The sequence below is a fragment of the Physeter macrocephalus genome, chromosome 20 (assembly GCF_002837175.3).
Source record: "Physeter macrocephalus isolate SW-GA chromosome 20, ASM283717v5, whole genome shotgun sequence".
NCBI lineage: Eukaryota > Metazoa > Chordata > Mammalia > Artiodactyla > Physeteridae > Physeter > Physeter macrocephalus.
In genome coordinates, this window is record NC_041233.1 from 107697310 (window position 1) to 107719419 (window position 22110).

At 39.8% G+C, this 22110-nt stretch overlaps 1 protein-coding gene across 2 annotated transcripts in view; it reads left to right on the forward strand.

The window, feature by feature from the left end:
• CASP3 (caspase 3) overlaps nt 1-19996 on the forward strand; it is a 25406-nt gene extending 5410 nt beyond the window's left edge. For both annotated transcript variants that reach the window (XM_007102849.4, XM_007102850.4), the window contains exons 2-7: nt 9431-9498; nt 11431-11555; nt 15333-15461; nt 15790-15965; nt 16463-16583; nt 17883-19996. In XM_007102849.4, coding sequence (XP_007102911.1) covers nt 9446-9498; nt 11431-11555; nt 15333-15461; nt 15790-15965; nt 16463-16583; nt 17883-18106 — 828 coding nt within the window. In that variant the 5' untranslated portion in view covers nt 9431-9445 and the 3' untranslated portion in view covers nt 18107-19996. The remainder of the gene's footprint in view (nt 1-9430; nt 9499-11430; nt 11556-15332; nt 15462-15789; nt 15966-16462; nt 16584-17882) is intronic.
• The last annotated feature ends 2114 nt before the right edge of the window (nt 19997-22110 follow it).

The following is a 22110-nucleotide window of genomic DNA, read 5'->3' on the forward strand; positions in this document are numbered from 1 at the left end:
CTGCTGTGGCCTCTCCCGTTGCGGAGCACAGGCTCCGGACGCGCAGGCTCAGCGGCCACGGCTCACGGGCCCAGCCGCTCCGCGGCACGTGGGATCCTCCCGGACCGGGGCGCGAACCCGGCTCCCCTGCATCGGCAGGCGGACGCGCAACCACTGCGCCACCAGGGAAGCCCCCTCAAGCCATTTTTAATAACAGGTTATTGTTGGTTATTTTTCCTAAAATGTTGATACTTTTTGTAACTTCATATAGAAATTTCAATTTTAGAAATTAATTTTTATTCCTCTCTTTGAACTCTGTAGATAGTTTATTCTGCTTAACTTCCTTGTGGCATTGTGCAACGGTCCCTTTCGTTGGCTAACCACAGTAAAAAATTGGGAAATCACTGCAACTTTTCCCTTTAGGAAAACACAGCCTGAAATGCTTATGTATTTTAGAGTGACAGTAAATTTCTACTGACAACATTTTTTAACTTTTGAAAAATCCGACTGTTGTAGCTTCAGTGGCAAGTATTAAAGGGATCTAGGAACTCAGAGACCTGATTCTAAGAGCCAGGTTCCAGGTTGCCATCTAATGTCAATTGATCTACTTAGAACTTCTCTGGGACCCAATATATGTTTAGAAATTTATTATCATCCGCATCCTGAATTGATGGAAAGAATTACATACTCAGTACAGTAAGAAACAATTAGTGTTAAGTCCATTGCGGTGCTACAGTATATTTGTTATTTTTATTTTTATTTTTTTTACTCTTTAAATAGCTTTATTGAGACATAATTCACATACTATACAGTTTATCAATTTAAACTATAGAATTCAGTGGTTTTTAGTATATTCACAGAGTAGTGTATCCATCACCACAATCAATTTTAGAACATTTTTATCACCCCAAAAGAAACCGCATAACCATTAGCAGTCATCCCCAATTTCTATCCAAACCCCTAAAGTTAGGCAACCACTAATTTACTTTCTGTTTCTATGGATTTATTCAAAATTTCATTCTTTTTTCTGGCTGAGTAGTAATTCATCATATATATATATATATATATATATACACACACACACACACACACACACACACAATATATTTTTTAAGCCCTAGTGTATATTTTCCTATTTGTATTTTGTCAAATGAAAGTGTTCTAAGAACTTAAACTCTCGTCATCATATAGGGCAGTTTTTTCCCTCGGGAGACAGTTTTTTTTATCCTTCTGAGATGAGATCACCATGTCCAGAATAGCTTATATTCATTCAGCCAGGCATTAGCTAATGGAGGTGAGGTAATGCCGAGTGTAACCCTTCAGTAAGTTCTGCGGGAACCGGAGCTCTGCTTCCGAGCGTGCGGCTGTGGCGCGTTCACGTGGGAAAAGCAGGTGGTGACGAGCAGAAAGCAAATGTGCGCGAGTCTGACGCAGGGAGGAGTTTATTTATCATTCTATACATTTTCAGTAGCATATGAAGGTCAGCTGACAGGACGGGGGGAGACAGAGACTCCGCTCTTGGAGGGCACACACAAAGCGGTGTGCGCATCGGGACCCAGAGGAAGGAGCAGTGACCCCAGGGGAGGCTGAACCAGACCTACCTGCTAGTGGTGGAGGGTCTCCTGCAGAGGTGGGGTGGGGGGGGGGCGGCTGTGGCTCACCACGGGGACAAGGACACTGGCAGCAGACCACAGACCACCTTTTCTTTCAACTAAAGTCAGATATGTTTGGCTTTCAAACCGTTGTCTCAGTCTTGGAATTTAAATCTCTCCTTTGAAACCCAAAACTGAGCAATGACTTTTTTGTTCTAGTCATTATCTGCCTTCTCGCTGATTTCCGGTGTTTCTAGTTTTTAAATTACACACAGTAGGCTCAGAAAAACTCATAATTTCTTCTTTTTCTGTTTGTTTTAATACTTTTGTTGAGTTTGGTGTCTCGTTCATGGCGTCAGTTTTTCTTGAACAGTCAATGATTTCTTGGCTTTTCCCTTTTTCTGTCTGCCTGTGGTGCTTGTGACGGGACACTGGGATGGGGGGACTTACCTTCGGAGTTTAGGCACCAAGCCAGTCGGGTTTGGCAAACAAGTTGGATGCCAGACTCCAGTTTGTGTTACTTGCTAACGTGGGTACTTTGTGTACCAGGCTTCAGCGTACACTTATTCCTTAAAACCTGCGGGGAAATACTCTGCCTACTCACTCTTCAGCCAACCGTGAGAAGAGACAGGGACAATCCTTCAACTGCTCCAAATGCAGCTCCCCAAGAGGGGGCCCCAAAATTCTCCTTCCTTCCACTTCTACCCACTTCTATTCCACTTCTAATGTTCTCTCAGCTCAGTTTCCCAAAATCATTCCCATCACCTCAGGAATCTTTCCCTGACGTTTCCTACTTTCTGTCTCAGCAATTCCTCAAGATTTCTGCTCCAGGATCCTTGTTGATTACGTATCAGCAGAGTAAAGAAAGTGAAACAGGATGGGGGAAGACATCTGGGAGAGGTGACCTTTCAAGAGAGACCTGAGCGAAATAAGTCATATTATCTTATATAATATTATATAACATAATATATCGGTGAGACTAGTATTCCAGGCAGTGGGAATAGCAAGTGTGAAGACCCTGACAGAAAAGTATTTTTAAACCGTTCAAAGAATCCAGTGGGACCGGAATATAGCATGCTAGTTGCTTATTGGTGGAATTGAGAGAGGAAAAACCATCACTGTGTCTTGGTGTTATGAGAGTAACAAATACACACACATAAAAAGCAATCCAGGACTTCCCTGGTGGCACAGTGGTTAAGAATCCGCCTGCCAATGCAGGGAACACGGGTTTGAGCCCTGGTCCGGGAAGATCCCACATGCCACGGAGCAACTAGGCCCGTGCACCACAACTACTGAAGTCCAAGGGCCTAGAGCCCGTGCTCCGCAAGAAGAGAAGCCACCGCAATGAGAAGCCCATGCACTGCAATGAAGAGTAGCCCCTGCTCGCCGCAACTAGAGAAAGCCCGCGCGCAGCAACGAAGACCCAGTGCAGCCAAACATAAATAAATAAATTAACTAAAAGAAAAAAAAAATCCAAAACAGGATAAAATGAAAATACAAGAAGGATTCTAATTACATGCTAAGTAAATATATAGGTGGAAGAGATTAATTCTGGCATGGTGGATCAGGTACGATTCCGTGAAAGACTTTAAAGGAAGGGGTTTATTTCTTGTTTATGTAAAAGTGTGAGTTTGTTGACCCTGCCACATGACTTCATAAAGTCGTCATCATTGGTTAAAAAAAACAACAACAACAAAGGGAACAAAATACGTCATAATATTTGTTCCTGAGAAATCCTTATCAGATAGAAACTTTAAAATACTAGTCTTAAAAAATTCAGATTTTTTTTTCTTTCAGCCATCAAGTACCTTACTGAAACAAAATTGTCTATTTGATGTCTAATATTGGAAGTTATTAATTACAATTACTTGTATTAAGGCTAATCACGCTGAAACGTTTTTAACTTTTAAGAATGATTTGGTTAAAGAAAGTTGATTAAATGTATGAAAAGGAAATGACTACTTGAAAGTCACCTTATATTTAGGTTACATCTTTTTTTTTAATTTTTATTTATTTTATTTTTGGCTGTGTTGAGTCTTCGTTGCTGCGCACGGGCTTTCCTCTGGTTGCGGCGAGCGGGGGCTACTCTTCGTTGTGGTGCGCGGGCTTCTCATTACGGTGGCTTCTCTTGTTGCAGAGCACGGGCTGTAGGCACGCAGGCTTCAGTAGTTGTGGCACATGGGCTCAGTAGTTGTGGCTCGCGGGCTCTAGAGCGCAGGCTCAGTGTTGTGGCGCATGGGCTTCATTGTTCGGCGGCATGTGGGATCTTCCCGGACCAGGGCTCGAACCCGTGTCCCCTGCCTTGGCAGGCGGATTCTTAACCACTGTGCCACCAGGGAAGCCCTAGGTTACATCTTAACCTTGGTATGAACCAAGAAGCCAAATGCAGTTGACTCGAGCAACGAGGGGTTAGGGGACCCTCCCTGTAGTCGAAAATCCGAGTGTATAATTTTTAGTTGGCACTCCACAGCCATGGTTCTGTATCCATGGATTCAGCTAACTTCAGATGGTGTAGTGATATAGTATTTGCTATTTTTAAAAATCCACGTGTTTAAAAAAAAAAAATCCATGTGTAAGTGGACCTGTACAGTTCAAACCTGAGTTGTTCAAGAGTGAACTGTATTTTAAAATTCTGGAAAGCTTGCCACTGTTTAAATCTAAACCTTCTATTACCGGTCATAAGGATAGAATCACTTTGTCCCACAGCTTTATTGTTGGCAAGAAATAAAAGATTGTTAGAAGTTAATATTTCAGTCCAAGAATCACTGCGCTGTTGCAGAAGTGTTTGGTAAGACGTCTTTTGCCCTTGATCATTGGTGGGAACATAGCAGCCTTTCGGGCTTCCTGAACAGCTACTGTGCACCCTACACTTGGCAGACTCATTCTAAGCGCCAATTTGAGGCAAAACCCTGGGGCCAGAAAGACACTGGCAGGAGCTCTGGGTTCACCTTCAGAAATTTTATTAAGTCTTTTTTCCCATCCCGCTGTGTTTTCACTCCAGATTTTCCACAGGCTGGCCAGAAAGTCTTGAAACATAAATAACACTATTTTCTCATGGATTATAATATAATGCCAATAAACCATTTATTATGTATCTGCCTGCATTTCCAGAACTGTTAGCCAACCTGTACTGTTCTCTCAGTTAGTCAAATTAACGACTTTGTTTTTCAACCATGGATGGCTAATTATTTTGACTTGTGTTGGGGCAAGTTGGCCTCCGTATTTATGGTTGAAGGAGGTTTGAGATTTCCATGTGCCTATTATGTGTTTATTATACATACGAAAGAAGAAGAGAAAGACAGATAGACTGGGACGTGGTACACAACAGTCAAGGAAGGGTTGCTGCTTTCATAGTAGTAAAGTACCACTATTTTTATCGCTCTCGAAACAGGGCTGAGAGTTGAAACTGGCTAACACAATACTGGTTGGTATAGTCTACCATTTTTGGAAGATATTGTTTCATAGAATAATGTTTACTACAGTTTCCTAACTTAAAAAAAGTAGACATTATAGAGAAAATAGAAAATATCGAAAAATATTAAGGTGTAATTAAGTTGCCAGCGATCCCATCATCCAGAGGTAGGCACTGTTAATAAACAGGTTAAAAGGTAAAGATACTATAGAACCAGTGTATTGGATACACCATGACTTCACTATTTCTCTGCACAGATTTTCAATATTTTGATGAGTAATACATATCCTTCCCCTTCCCCACTCTCCCTTATCCCTAGAGTTATTTCCTTAGGTTGCATTCTTAGAAGTGTAAGTTTCCTAGCGCAGATGTCAAGCCTTTTATTGAGGGGTGTGGGAGGGACATGTTTCGGGAGGTAATACCAATTTATGTCCCTTCTACTCATGTCTGGGAATGCCTGTCTCACACAGCTTTGCTAGACGTATGCATGATTAGTTTTTGTATTACTTGGTAAAATGCACGCATAAGTACTCACGAAGGTATAGATAGATAGGACATTTGGGGATTTTTGTCTCAAAGTTGTCTCTTCTAAACAGAGAGGAAATGGGTGCCATCACGTGAGAAGTGCCTCAGCCTCCTTGCATCCAGTTCACCAGCTTCATACGTTGTGCCCAAGTAATTTGTCTTCCTTGCGTTATTATAGTGGATGAGCCCTCACTTGTTCTTATCTGAGGCGAATACCTCCCCATATGTGAGCTAGATTCACAGACCCCCCTCATCCCTCCAAGAACTTTGCTCTTTTTCTCCTCTTGCCTTATTTCTCACTTTCTATGGATCATTCTCATCAGCATAAAATCATGCTTTAAATGGCTCATCTTTAAAACTAAGCCAAACAAGAAATGTCCTCTACCCCTGGTCCCCTTTCAGCTACCATCCCCTCTCCCTGCCCCTTCACGGTAAAACTATGTTGACTTACCTTTGTTGTCTTTACTCATTTTTCTTTTCCCATTTTCTCCTCAACCCATTGCAGCAACATTGATCCTTTTAAAGTATACTTTTCAAAAAGTATGAAACTTGACTGTTGTGTAAATATAAAATATGTCAAACGTTTTATTCAATTAATTGATAATAGAACCAGTCCGTGTTAAGACCAGTTCAAAGGAGACTTTAAACAGTAAACATAGATGTAAATGGTTGGGTATAATGAAATGAATTTGCTAATAGAAGCAAAATTAGTTAATACCCTATAGGGCAATAAAGTGTAATTTGGGGGGGTCATCTTTTCTACAAGTTGCAAATCCGTTACATCATTACAAGACAAAACTTGTTTTCATTGCTATCAATAAGAATCATCTGCATGGCTTCCGTTTTTTGTGGCTTAACTTTCCTACAAAGTTGCAAAATAGTCTAGTCAGGAGAAGGTCAGTCAAAAGAGGACACCCTATACAAATGAACTTATCTACAAAGCAGAAATAGAGTCACAGGTATAGAAAACAAACTTATGGTTACGGGTTAGGGGAGGGATAAACGGGAGATTGGGATTGACGTGTATATACTACTATATATAGACAACTAATAAGGACCTACTTTATAGCACGGGGAACTCTACTCAGTACTCTGTAATGGCTTATATGGGAAAAGAATCTAAAAAAGAATGGATATATGTATACATACAACTGAGTCACTTTGCTGTACACCTGAAACTAACACAACATTGTAAATCAACTCTACTCCAAAAAAAATTTTTTTTAAATAATAAAGTCTTAAAATGAAAAAAAAGACACCCTGTAAAATCGGATGATCCCCAGGCTTTCTCTAGCCAATGCCTAGCACCACCCTGAAATAACACCCAGTCATTTCTTTGGCCCGTTTCCAAGTCTGGGACAATTTTTCCTGACAATCCCTGCTATTGCCCACTACTTTCTTGCCAAAGCTAATGGTCTTCTGTCCTCATCTGAAATGACCTCTTAGCAAGATCTGAAATGATCAAACACTCTTTGGAAGACTTCTGCATATTTTGGTACACCCCAGCTACCTGATTTCCCCCCGTTTCACTCACTTCTCTTTAGTCTCCTGCTGGCTCCACTTCCTCCAGTAACCCTCTAATCATCAGAGTACCCCAGTATATCTCCAGCTCTGCTCTCTCCCCAAGTTCCAAACTCTTAACTACCTATATCCACTATTTAACTCTAGTCCAAACTTTATCATCTCTCTCCGGGACTATTCCAGAGGGCTTGTCATTGGCCTCTGTGCTTCCGCAGTGTATTCGCCACTCAGCAGCCAGAGTGATCTTTTTAAAGCATGCTGTCCCTCCTCTGCTTCAGGCACTCCAATGGTTTCTCCTTCTTGCAATAAGGATAGAATCAAAGCTCCTCTTGGCTCCCAAGACCCTATATGATCTTGCCTTTCCCGCTTCAATTCCCTTCACTCCTTCCCTTCCTTTTCCATGCGCTAGTCGAACTGGTTTTCTTTTCTGCGCCATGAATACACGAAACTCTTTCAGGGCCTTTGTACTTGCCGGACCTTTCCCCAGCAAGGCAGCCTCTCTAGGTGGCCTCTATGTCATTTAGCTGTTTCTGTCAATGTCACCTCAGAGATGGCATTCCCAGCCTCCTCAGCTAAAGTAGCTCACACTACCAGTCTCTCTGTTACTCTGCCCTATTTTATTTTCTTCAGAGCCCCTATCGGTATCTGAAATCTTATTTTCAGTCTGTAATTATTCTTCCTCTCTAGAATGAAAGTTTCTTGAAGGTAGGGAGTTTGTTTTGTCTTCCACTCTGTCCTAGAGCCTAGAATGGCACCTGGCACAAAGCATGTGCTCACGAAGTATTTGCTTATTGACTACAAGATGGTTCATCCCAGTTGTACACAGCATCCTCCCTTAGTTTTCTAGAAAAACTGCAGGAAGTAAGATGATAGAAAAGCAAAGAGCTTTTGTAGAAATGCACAGCAGAGACTGGCTTTGAGAGAAGGTGAAACGCTACCCCCTTCGGTGGTTCCAAAATGGTGACATTTCCTCTCCATATTTTTTTCTCCATCTTCCCCCACGATAGGTGCACACAGTACTTAGGGACAGAGGAGGAAGGAACTGAGCTTTGGAGGAGAGAAGAGATGTCTCCTTAATTTTCAAGAGACCTTGAAAGGGGGGACTTTGGTAACGGGGAAGTGTGGGAAGGTAAAAAAGTTCTGGAAATGGATGGTGGTGACGTTTATACAACACTGTGACTGTCCTTAGTGTCACTGAACTTGAACTGTACACTTAAAAATGGTTAAAATGATAGATTTTATGTATATCTTATCACAATTTTAAAAATTTAAATTCAAAAAGGGGGAGGGAGCCTAGGACTTTCTGTAAAGGCTTTTGTGGTTGAGTGAGTCCTATTGATGGGGTGTGAATTCTTTTAAGATTTCTGATTTTAGCATGGGAGTTAGGTTAAAAGTTCTATTTTGATTGGAATTTTTGAGATAGGCAGGACTTCTAGAGGCTGGAGAAAAATTTTTTGTCCTGGTTTTTCTGTATTCTTTATTTAGGGAGGCAGATTGCCATCGAAGTACCTTTGCTTTGGGGAAGCTAGAGAAGACATGGTAGAACTCCAGACAGGTAGCAGGGAACTGGCTTCTTCAGAGGCAGTAGGGAAGAGAAGAGGGCCTCCATCACTAAGCTTTGCGTCTGTGGACAAAGTCACTTAATCACTAGGAGTTGGGTTTCCTAACTTTTCAAATTGTTGGGAAAATAACAGATAAGATGCCTAGCACAGTACCTGCTGTATAATAAATGCTCCGTAAGTGAGAGCTGCTTTGATTAGAAGGACTCACTCACTGTGGGAGGTAAACAGAATTGTCTGACAGAAGAATGAAAGCAGGAACTTTAGTTTTTACTTCCAGGTTTCCTAAAGCCAGTCCACCACCTTAAATGAGAAAGTGGGATTTTCATGTCTAGTTTAAGAGTAAAGATTATGTGGAGGTTTGGAACTTCCTGGTGCTGAATCTCTTGGGAATCTAAGCATCGTAGAATAGTGTTATGTGAGGTATACCGTTTTTGGTTTTTGTTTTAACTGAGTTGAGTTGGAAGGCAGAGTTCTTACCAATGACCAGATCTGTTGTAATAGAAGTTGCAGTGTGTATCTTGATCTGGGGGGGTATCCAAATGTAAAAATTTATCAGGCTGCACACTTCCTCTCTGTGCACTATGTGTACTTCATAGCTCAATTAAAAACGAAAGAGACAGAGAAATGGGCGACCTTATACATACCTTTACAAAGGATTGTTCTCAGGTTTGACTCACAGAAGCCTTGAACAGTAGAGGTGAAGTTGGGAGAGTGATGGTACTGCTAATATGAAAATATCCATATAGTGTGTTTATTTAGAGAAATAATCATTGGAATAATTAAGGCAGTGATCTTATAATGACTGATTTTGATTAACATCTATTTTCTCTATATTCTAGTTAATAAAAGTATCCATGGAGAACAATGAAAATTCAGTGGATTCAAAATCCATTAAAACTTCAGAGACGTGAGTATTTAAATGGAATCTCATACAAGCAGAGAAAGATGGGTGTATGTAATACAGCAAACTTTGAGGAAGCAGAAAGAATTTGGGCTTTCAAGCCAGAGAGGCCCAGATGACCTCATGTGACAGCTGCATGGCTATACACATGTTAAATTATCCTCTCTGAATCTCCTCCTTAAAATAAAACCTTCACGGAACTGCGGGGAGGTTGGAGGGTGTCTGACGTGTAGTCAGAAACCCTGCGCTAGTAGCAGAAGGATGACCCAGGAGAGGCAGATGCACCTTCCGAATCTCTGTGCAGGATGAGAGGTTTTGTGTTTGGGGGAGTTTTTTGGCCTCCTGTTTATTTGTGAGTTTTAAGGCTAAAATAAAATGCCAGTTCTCAGTCTGGGGAAGAATTGCCTGGTTATAGATTATCTTTTACCCTTTGCCTCAGTCTTCCTTTTTGGAATATTCTGCTCATTAATGCTTCCAATAACCAGCAGATAGAGAAAGGGAAAAGAGAGAACTCAAACACTCTTAATTCATGTCTGTTATTATCCATTTGGGATCTCTTGTGGTACATTTAATTCTAAAAGTTTATTTCTGGGGTCCAGTATTATTATTCTGGACCACCCAGGGAATTATAAACTAATTTTAGTACTAAACAATACTGTTACAGCAGAGCTATTAACAGGTTACCAGTAAAGATTTTTGCAATATTTGTTTAGCAAAGGAATTTGCCTAGAAATTAACCTTTTGAAAGGCAGTCTCATTTTAGAGGTTTCGTGCCTTTTTTTAAACCCTCTTAAACTGATTTACACATTTTCCTACCTTTTCCTATCATACAGAACATAATTTACTATTTTAAAAGATAGTAATTTACTATCCTTTTCCAACAATATTTTTAGAATTGCATATAACGTGAAATACTCCCAGGTTCAGTGTGTGGATACATGGACGTTAGGTATCAGTGTTTGGCTGTTGTTTCCTGATTGCTGGTCCAGGTCAAGGGTCAGGTTTGCAGACTGTTTTGGTCAAGTTTTATTGAAGCATAGCCACACCCATTCGTTTACATATTGTCCTGGGCGACTTCCACCAGCTGGATGGAGCAGGCCGCAACAGAGTCTGTACAGGCAGCCAGCCAGCCTAAAATACTTAATATTTGGCACTTTGAGAAAAAGTTTATTGACCCTGGTCTAGCTAACAGAGGTTTTTGGATAAGTGACCTTTAGACAAGTATTTTCAATTATTTACAACAGTGATTCTATGTAGCAATAAATTATTAGTTTGTTCAGTGCACAGGGTTTAAGGAACAATTTAGGAATTGTGATAAATATTGTGTTTTGAGTCATAGTTGCCTTTTGTTGATTTCCTTATCATTTCAGGGTAATTTTTATGATTTCACTCTTACCTTGAAGGATAAAATATTTTAGAAAGTTTAAAAAAATTTTTAAGTATATGCGTGTCTGGAGCCTGTGCTCCGCAACAAGAGAGGCCGCGATTGTGAGAGGCCCGCGCACCGCGATGAAGAGTGGCCCCCGCTTGCCGCAACTAGAGAAAGCCCTCGCACAGAAATGAAGACCCAACACAGCCATAAATAAATAAATAAATAAATAAATATTTTTTTAAAATTTAAGTATAAAATGAATTTGATGAAATTTTAATAAAATTTAGAGGAAAGAAAAATATAGAGATTAAAAGTCTGAACTCTGAAGTTCAACAGATGCTTTCAGCCTTGGGTCTGACACTGTATCTGCATAACCATCAGCCTCATAGTGGTCACTTCCTCATCTGTGAAATGGGTTTTTGTGGAATTTTAGTGAGGGAAAGCCTGTTGCACACAACCTGGCATATTATATTCAACAAATGTTAACTGTTCTTATGTGTTAGAGAAGTTGTGTTAATGTGAACAGCAGCATTGTTCATTTCTCTCTTTGTAAACTTTCCAAACAGAAAGATCTTACGTGGAAGCAAATCAATGGACTCTGGAATATCCTTGGATGATAGTTACAAAATGGATTATCCTGAAATGGGTTTATGTATAATAATTAATAATAAGAACTTTCATGAAAGTACTGGTATGTATCATAAGATAGTTTTTAATCCTTTACAAGTATTTGTACCATTTATATTTGGTGTAGTATAAAAAACAGAATTGATGTTATTAGTTAGTAAACTAATGACACAGAATAGCCATGTAGTAGAGATAGAGCAGGACCCTACAGGTCCTACAATTCAACATGAACTCTTAATATTCTACCCATCATCAAAATCTCTCCCTCTTCTGTCTGTATGTTTATCTCTTCTGCCCTGACTTCTGTGTAACCCTTGCTTCTTTATCTTCCTGCTCCCTCTTTCATGTTAATGGAAGGATCTCAACAAATAGTAAGTAGAAGTATTTTTCCATTCCAGGAACTGTGCAAGGCACCTCACAGAAATTGTCTTATTTAATTCTTAGAGCAACCCTGAAAACTAACCACCATTAGATGCCAAAAGGTTAAAAATCCTTGCACAGAGTCCCACAGATGATTTAGTAGCAGAACTGGGACTCAGCGTTGGTGCTCTGAATCCACTTTCTGTGCCACTTCACCTGTGCCTTCATTCATTCTGTTGACTTTCTCTTCTTCCCCTGAAAAGAAGACAGACTCCCCACCCTTAAAGAGACCTTTCTTTTATCCTGCTGCCTCTTAAGCTTTGATCTGATTTTTGTCTCCTTCCCTAAATCTTAAAAACATGTACTTTTAACTTGCCATCATCACTTCTTTCCATCCCTTTGATCCTGTATTCTCTGTTTCTACCTCAACCGCTCTGTAGAAGTTGCTGTTAGGTTCACCATAGCCTGATCACCAGACCCCGTTCTCAGTCTCTATACTATGTATGGCTTGAATCTAATAATACTTTCGGAGGTTTTTTTTAAGAGAATGTAAAAAATAAAATCCCTCACGATCCTCAAAAGCTATTTAACATCTTACTGTATTACTTGATATTTTTTCCTTGACAGTTTCTTTCAAAGCTTAATTTTATCCATAATAGTAAACAATATTGTATTTTGCTTGTTCCATTTCATGTAGTATAAGCATTTTTTGTGTTGCTGTATAATTTTCATATCTGCTATTTTAATGATTATATAATATCCCATTCCCTAAATATAGCGTTCACTTGACTTGCGTAATTTACCGTATGAATGAACACTTTGGCTGTTTCTTCATTTTTCATTTTTAAATTGGTGCTGTGATAATTTGAATTTGCATATTAATCATATTAGAATTAATTTTAGTTAAAGAAACTAGAATCTGCTGATTCAGTTTAGGAAGCTATCTATCAGAGTGCTGGTGAAAAGGGAAAGAAGCCAGATTACACTGGAAAGATAAGCCAGATTTTATGTTAGATTCATTATAAGGAGTGAGGAAAAAGTAGTTGAAAATGAGTGTCTAAACCTGAATGGCACCATTTGTATTGCTTTCGGCTCTTAAGTTGAGATACCACCTTCAACCATTAGGTATTCTGCCTCACGTTGCTAGTTATAATGCCCTCGTCCCATAGAATTTTACATTGTTGAACTTATTGGAGTTTTTTTCCTTCCAGTTTTTTTTTTTTTTTTAATTTATTTATTTATTTATTTTTGGCTGTGTTGGGTCTTCGTTTCTGTGCGAGGGCTTTCTCTAGTTGTGGCAAGCAGGGGCCACTCTTCATTGCGGTGCGCAGGCCTCTCACTGTCACGGCCTCTCTTGTTCCGGAGCACAGGCTCCAGACGTGCAGGCTCAGTAGTTGTGGCTCATAGGCCCAGTTGCTCCGTGGCATGTGGGATCTTCCCAGACCAGGGCTTGAACCCATGTCCCCTGCATTGGCAGGCAGATTCTCAACCACTGCGCCACCAGGGAAGCCCTTCCTTCCAGTTTTATTGAGATATAATTTACACACAGCACTTATAAGTTTAAGGTGTACAGCATAATGATTCAATTTCCATAGATCATGAAATGATTATCACAATAAGTTTAGTGAACGTCCATCAACTCCAATAGATACAACATTAAAGAACTAGAAAAAAGCTTTTTTCCTTGTGATGAGAACTCTTACGATTTCCTCTCTTAACAACTTTCATATATAACGTACAACAGTGTTAATTATGTTTATCACATTGTGTGTTGTATCTCTAGCACATCCCGAGTACTTACTTATCTTTAAAGGGGGAGGGGGAAAATTGTTCTACTCTCCCCCCAAAATACTTAGGCCTGTAGTCTGGCTTTAGCCTTAGAGTGAGCCCCTTTTCTGCTTTGAAATTTGAAGGTCAGGTTCTCACAACCGCCTCTGACAGCCTGGTATTTTTTGTTCAACTACTAAGTGGCTCACAAACCAGGACCAGAATTCAGTCACCTTGTCACACAGCTGCATGGTGTCCTCAGCCTTTCCAATGTCAAAACCTTGATGAGCTTACTTTAATTTTATAAAAATAATATATGGCCATAATATACATTTCAGAAATTACAGATTAGCAAAAGAAAAATTGAAATCACTCCTAATCACACTACTCAGATAATCAACAAAAATTTGGAGCTAGAAAGCTAGTCTTTTTTCTATGCATATGTGTTAAGTTGACTCAATGTGCGCCCTCCCCCTGCAGCACTTTAGGATTTTTAAATCTGAATTCACTGTTCAGTCAATCCGTACGTGTACGTGGAAGGTGCTGTAAAGGCATGAGGAAAGCCCAGGACCCCTGGGCACAGTCCGCACGCCAGCTTCAGTACTTTGTCCCAGTTCCTGGACTCCTCTGTGCTCCCACATCTGTGCAAATGAAGCCAGTCATGATAACGGTCTCATGGTGGTTAGAAGGCTTAATGGAGACCACACAGAGCAGAGTGCCTGATGAACAGTGCTAAAGTGGCTAGTGGTTTGTGGGGTTTTTCCTGAAAAGGCGCGTTATGAAAGTACTAATGTATCTTAGAGTTGTTGGGAACTTGAAATCAAAGAAATAGTTCCTCTGAGTTTGTGAGGTGTGTATTGATACATATGTGTGTGTGGTGGTATGTGTGTGTTTGTGTGTGTACAATATGTATGTGGGTGTGCGTGGGTGTGTGTGTATATATATACATATATGTATATATACTTATAATTTTTTCTTTAAAGTAGGATCCTATTCTTTTTTTTTAAGAGACCATTTTCCCATGGCAAAATCTTGTCTACAAAATTTCAGTGGCAATATAGTGTCCCCTTATATAAATGACTTAATTTATTTAACCAAACGTCTCTTGTTAGGCATTTAAGTTTGTTTTTCACTATCTAAGCAGCTGTGAAAGACGTCTTTGTGACTGTAACACTATAACAGCTTATGTTATGAAGTGTCTTATATGCTAAGAAATGAAAGAGACTTTGTGTCACCACGATCAGAATATTGAATTTTCTCAGCATTTGCAAGGAAGAGTTTACTGTGGATTGTGTGAATCACTGAATAGTTCATTTCAAAGCAGTTTATGGGTTTTTTTTAAATTTATTTTTATATATTTTTTATTTTTGGCTGCGCTGGGTCTTCGTTGCTGCACACAAGCCTACTCTAGCTGTGGTGCGCGGGCTTCTCATTGCGGTGGCTTCTCATGTTGCGGAGCACGGGCTCTAGGCGCACGGGCATTCAGTAGTTGCAACATGTGGGCTCAGTAGTTGTGGCTCGCGGGCTCTAGAGCGCAGGCTCAGTGGTTGTGGTGCACAGACTTAGTTGCTCCGCGGCATGTGGGATCTTCCCGGACTAGGGCTCGAACCCGTATCCCCTGCATTGGCAGGCGGATTCTTAACCACTGCGCCACCAGGTTAAGTCAAATTTTTTTTTTTTTTAATGCAACTAAAAGTAACTTTTTCTGTTCAAGGGATGGCATGTCGGTCTGGTACAGACGTAGATGCAGCAAACCTCTGGGAAACCTTCACGAACTTGAAATATGAAGTTAGGAATAAAAATGATCTTACATGTGAAGAAATTTTGGAATTAATGTACAGTGGTAAGAAATAATGAAAAGAATGACCTTCGTTGTCCAATTTATGTTACAATCTATCTGTAATTATACACATAGAAAAGTAAAGCATGAGAATTGTGGAACTAAACAGTACACAGTCCTACTCTCTATATTTTATGTAAGTAAAACAAGTGATTCACACCAACTCACTAGAGTGGTTTGAGGTGTTGCTCTGCCCCAAGTTGGGTTTACACGATCTCTTAGTTCTGTTCTCAGGTTTCTTCATCTTATTCCCATACAGTGCATATGAAATGGTTGAATAAAATTGCATTGATTTTCTGTTTGTTTTTCTTCTTTGTAAACGTTTTCCCAGTTTCTAAAGAAGATCATAGCAAAAGGAGCAGTTTTATTTGTGTGCTTCTAAGCCATGGCGAGGAAGGAAAAATTTTTGGAACAAATGGACCTGTCGATCTGAAAAAATTAACGGGTTTCTTCAGAGGGGATTGTTGTATAAGTCTAACTGGAAAACCTAAACTCTTCATTATTCAGGTAATATATAACTGAGCAACTTGGTTATTGAGGATTCATTAGGGATTAATTTACTCAGTTGTGGATTATCAAAAAAATTTATTTTTTTCCCTGAAGCTACTGAACTATTGTTAGTTTTTTGTTTATTTAAACTACCACTTAGGAGATAGAGAATAAATTTTAATTTTAGACTTCTAGCAAAAGGATTCTGCATAATTAACATCAGTTTTTACAGAGCCTTTGCTTTTCTTAGAAATAACAGTTGTGCATGTACACACATATTTTTTTTAAATAAATGTTTAGTTTCTTTTTCTTTTTTTTTTTTAACTAGGCTCCGGACGCGCAGGCTCAGCGGCCATGGCTCACAGCCCCAGCCGCTCCACGGCATGTGGGATTCTCCCAGACCAGGGCGCGAACCCGGTTCCCCTGCATCGGCAGGCGGACACGCAACCACTGCGCCACCAGGGAAGCCCTTTTTTTTTAACTTTTTAAATAAATGTCTATTTTCTAACGTCTAGGCTTGCCGAGGCACAGAACTGGACTGTGGTATTGAGACAGACAGTGGTGTTGAGGATGACATGGCCTGTCAGAAAATACCAGTTGAGGCGGACTTCTTGTATGCATATTCTACAGCACCTGGTAAGAAACTTACAAATACTGAATGTTATATGTGGATTTTAAACAACGAAGAGTGTGTTCCAAAGGCTGTCATGATTTTGATATCCATAAAAAGCCAACTTGTCTGTATTTTAGGGTACCTTAACCACAGACAAGTCTCAAAAAGTTGTCTTTAGCAAAGTTGGGCTAGAAAATATGCATCCGTAAGAAAGCATACTTACATAGTGTCATTCTGAACTTGATACCACGTGGAAACTGTATTTAAAACATAGGACAAGTCAGAGCTTTGCCCACTTCCTGCAATAGGAGAGAACTGTGTTTTCCAGGAATTCTTTGGAAGATAGGAAATTGAAAGGATAAGCCTGAATAGCATATGCGCAGGTAGAAATGGAATGAGGGAAAATAGAGTTAAAAATGATTTATGAATACGTTATCAACCTCCACTCTTTTGTGATTGTATTATACGTGTCATCATATAAGCAAATATTTATTGATCATATAATTGTTTACTTATACAACTAAGGGTGTCACAAAGTTTGGAAATACAGGGCAAATGTATTTTTAAACAGTATTACATTTTTAAATATAGTCAATGTGATTTCTTTTAACCTCCAGGCATCTTTCCAGATAAAGTACTTTCAAATTAAAAGCAATGGATCCAGGGAATTCCCCGGCGGTCCAGTGGTTAGGACTCAGTGCTTTCACTGTCACGGGCCCGGGTTCGATCCCTGGTCGGGGAACTAAGGTCCCACGAGCCGCGCGGCACAGCCGAAGAGAAGGAATGGATCCAATAGCTAATCTGGGAAAAGAACAATAAATACACTATTTCCCCTTTTGGGACTTTTGAATATACTATAACGTGTTTATTATACTCTATTCAGATGCCCTGTAGACAAATTTAGGACACTCATATGTGTGTGCATATGTAAGCAGGTTATTTCTTGGATAAGCCAATAATCTGATTGCAACATGATGCTACTTATAATGATCCTTTTTATTTCTTTGCTCTTGCATCTTCTGCATGTTACCCTGTTCTTCCCTATTGGAAGGGAAGCCTAGGAAGTAAAATTCTCAGTAACTCAGTGGTGAAGTTAGTCCACAACTCTTTTCCTTGTCAAAGCAGAGGTATAGATAAAGCACCCATTTGGTTTTTGCTTTGTTTTCCCCTGGAATCAAAGGTGTCATTTATTTATTTCCTTTTTATGGCTAATAATACCTATGGATATTTATGCTTGTTTTTACCTTCATGATTATGTCGTAATTTATTAAATCAGCTAACATTGGATATCCATGATATTTTGGTTACATTTTGCCTTGTAGGTTACTATTCCTGGCGAAATTCAAAGGATGGATCCTGGTTCATCCAGTCACTTTGTGCAATGCTGAAACAGTATGCTCGCAAGCTTGAGCTTATGCACATTCTCACTCGGGTTAACCGAAAGGTAGCAATAGAATTCGAGTCCTTTTCCACTGATTCTACTTTTCATGCAAAGAAACAGATTCCTTGTATTGTGTCTATGCTCACAAAAGAACTGTATTTTTAATCACTGAAGAAATGGATGATTTTTTTTTTTAATCTGTATGCCAAGTGAGGAAACGGTGTGACTGATAAAACTATATTTTCCTCTCATTTAAATCTAATCTAATCCCCCAGGTGATACATGGAAACATGTCACTTTCATAGCAATAAAACTATTCTGAAGCTACCTCAAACACAATCAGGTAGTTGAAATGGAATTTAATTAAGAATAAACAAAAATGGATAATGGTACAGTCATTATGAGAGGAAATGATTGTAAATTAACAGCTCTCGTAATTAGCAAGTTTTAGTGATTATGCTATGCTACAAATTTTCAAGGAATTATGGAAGAATTTAAACATTGCTGTAATGTGTTTCAGTGATATTGACAATGCTCTTGTTTCAGAGAACACGTTCTGGTTTTTGTCAAACTATAGACATGACGATGTGGAATAATGTATCCTCGAACTTGGTGGTCCATGTGCATGGTCAAATGCTTGAAGACCTTGATCTTAGAATTAGTATTTGGAGACAAGACAATGGTATTTTTACATCACTCATCTGAGCACATGGTATTGTGATGTCTGTCCCGAGCATGTCTTTGTTGTTTAAAAAAAAAGAAAAAATCCTGTTTAGTATTGAAAAAGGACCTAAATGTTTCACTTGAGAATACGCAAGAAAAGTAAGTTGACTCTCTCAGGTTAAATGCAACATCAGTGGAGGGAGACAGAGTTAGGACTCTACGGTGCTGAAATGCAGCTTTTCCCACCAGCTGCTGGGCCTCGCATTCCCACAGAATATCTGAAGGGCCCTTATGCAAAACCTCAAACCTTGATCACACTGATAGCAGCATGAATTGAAGAAATTCTATAGGCGCATACTAAAATACAACTTACAGGATACACAGTGAGGTGTGAGGAAGAAACAGTAAATCAGTCAGCTGGGCACTCGTAATTAGAAGATGGCTTGAGCCTGAACAGGGACACAGCACAGCCTATGTGATGAAGGCAGAGCCATAGACTACGGCTTCAGGAAAAGGAATGCTGGCTAGTTTCTTCATAGGTCCTGGCGTACATGGAGGATGCTCCCAAGGCAAGAAGCTCCAAGAAAGTGAACCAAATCAAACTTCTGAAATGGAAATTTTCCAAAGATGGTGAGAGTCATAATAAAAATTGTAACACTTTTCTTTTTTTTTTTTCAGTTTTTTCAATGACAGCTTTTAATTGGATGTTAAATTCTTATCTGCCTTTCTGCAGATAGCACATTATATAAAATACAGCTAGCACCATTACCCTGTACCGGATACACTGAATAACAATTCACTTCTCACTTTACACTGAGGGGGAGAAGGGCTGCAGTTGTCGGCCTGTCAGAAATTAAGTATGTAAATTAATGCTTAAGTGTATGAATATGAATATGATTTACAAGCGGCTTGGAGTGTTGCTGGGGGGAAATCCTGAGGTCTGTCATCCCCCTTCAACGGTAACAAGTGCTCAGTGACCTTGACAGACTGCACGCAGGCACGGGTGTGGCCACGTGTGCACTTGGCCACCAAGCTTTGGGAGCTGAGGTACTCCCGAGAGCAAATCCTGGGCTCCTTCTGGAATGTTCCTTTCTGCCATCCATGAATGTCAGCCCATAAAAACAATTTCATTAGCATTTCCTCATTTTCCAATGTAAGCGGTGAGTGTGGCCTAATAATATGGGCCCTCAACCATCCTTTGCCAAGGATGGGAAAAATCATAGCACCCTTTGTAGTAAAATTTTTGAGCGTGTTAAGTTGTATTTTGTTGACATTTATAATCAGAGGAGAATGATACTGTTATAATCATATACGGTTCTCTGAAATGAAAGGACCATGGCACGCAGGATGTTAGCAGTCATTCAGTCTTCCCTCCTTTGGTGCCCAGGGAAACTGAAGGCCAGAGAGGAGAAGCAGCACGGCCCCGAGCCGGGGAGAGCAGGCTAGGAGCCTCCTAGCTCAGGAGGCGTTGAGCTGTCCCTCCATCGCTGTATCCCTCTGGTTTTCAGTCTGACATTTCCTGTGAGCCTTCTTGTGCTAAAAGAAAGGAACTCACGTTTATAAATGAAAGCTATTTGTTTTGGCTATGTCTGCTAACTTTTTCTAAGTCAATGAAGTATCTTAAAGTGTGTTCCTGAGTGACAATTTTATAAAAAATTTGTTATTACGAATTTTTATTTCCAAATATAAATTTTAACTTAAAATTACCATCACATTCAAGTTTTTGTTGTTGTTGTTTCTGATGTGCTACTCACTGAAATTAAAATATTTTTAATGAAAATATTTTTAACCAAGTGCTTGATTTGGAAGGGCCAGAGAAGATGCAACAGGACCCTTTAATCAAATACTTCGAGATGGTGGCAAATTACCGAATAGGATAAGCAGCCTTCGTTTTCTCCCAGGTCCCTCTCAGAAGACCATTTCTAAAGTTACCGTGATGCCAGGAAGGGTACTAAGTTTGCAGAGATCACAGCCCCTAAATACGAGCATATTTTTGTTTGTTTCCTTGCTTTGAGGAATGGGGAGTGGCAGAGTATAAAGGATATTGCTGAAATGAATCATTTCAACCCATAAATTTTTAGTAGGGCGAATAGAGGGTGGGGGGGATGGAAAAAAACCTGTGATGTTCCCAGATGGTCAGCTCTGGGAAAGGAGCTGTGACAGGGGAAGAAGTCCCCTTTGTGTTTTATGTACTTAGAAAAGAAATATGAGAAAGTGCAAACTTGAGTGGTTTACATTTCTTCCAGTATTTCTCTAGTGAATGTACGTTACTTTTAAGTCAGAAAACTAATAAAATTCTCTAATTGGGACTAGGGGATTCCTGTTGCCAAGGAGTAGAGGGTGACGTGAATAACTCCTTTAAGACTCTTTTAAAGCTACAGTTCTGTAGTACGTTGACAGTAGAGCCCATTCTAATCTCTGCTAAATAAAGAAGTCTTCAGTATTAAAAAGAAAAATACCAAGGCCAAGAACCCAATAGAAAAATGGACTAAGGGCCATGAACAGACAGTTCACAGAAAAACACCAAATGTCCCTTACACCTCAGATGAACATCTTAATCATCACAAGAGAAATGCAGATTAAACTAAGGTATCATCTGTCATCTAGCAGACGGACAAAAGACCTCATTTGACAACATTCTGTTGGCTGAGCTGTGGGGAAATGTATCCCCCGTTGGTGGGAGCGCACAACGGCGTGTGGAGGAGAATCCGGCAATACCTATCCAATTATTTACTCTCGAAGCAGCAATCTCAGGTCTTGGAGCTCAAACTACCCATACACCCATACATGTACAAAAGTATATACGCAATTATTCACCCCAGCATTGTCTTAATACAGCAACCCAGCTGTAAAAACGATAGGTTAGATACACTGATACATCCACACAGTGGAACACGGCTTGCTGTAAAACACAATGAGGAGGACCCTCTTGAACTGATAAAGATCTCCAGCATGTATGATCAGGTGGGAAAGGATGAAACACAAAACGCTATAGACAGTATGCTGTAATTTGTGTAAAAAAGGACTAGGGGGCAGGGAGAGTATAAGAATATGCATAAAGTAACACCAGGAGGATAAAGGACACTAATAAATGTAAATGGTAGGTGGGGACAGGGATGGAAGTGAAGTTTCTTTTGTGTTGACTTTTCTATATCGTCTTGACTTTTTGGAACCGTGTCAACGTATTACCTGGCTTCAAAAATGGAATCAAATCAAGGGGGGATGGGGATAGCACAAAACTTTCAGGAATGAAAATGTGGACCCATACGGGGGTAGGGCTGGAAGGGATGCCACAGCTGTCCTTAGCCATGTTGCAGGATTTTGTTTAGCTTGTTTATTTTCTTCTTTGCTTCAGCCTCTGTAGGTATTCGTTGAGAAATCGTAACATGCTTGATATTAGAACTTGAGCCTAAAGTAATACTCGGAATCAGCTTTTTATAGCTCAAGGAGCAAACTAGACTATTCACATTCGTTTCTTAATTCACTCTCGAGTTGTTCCATCCTTA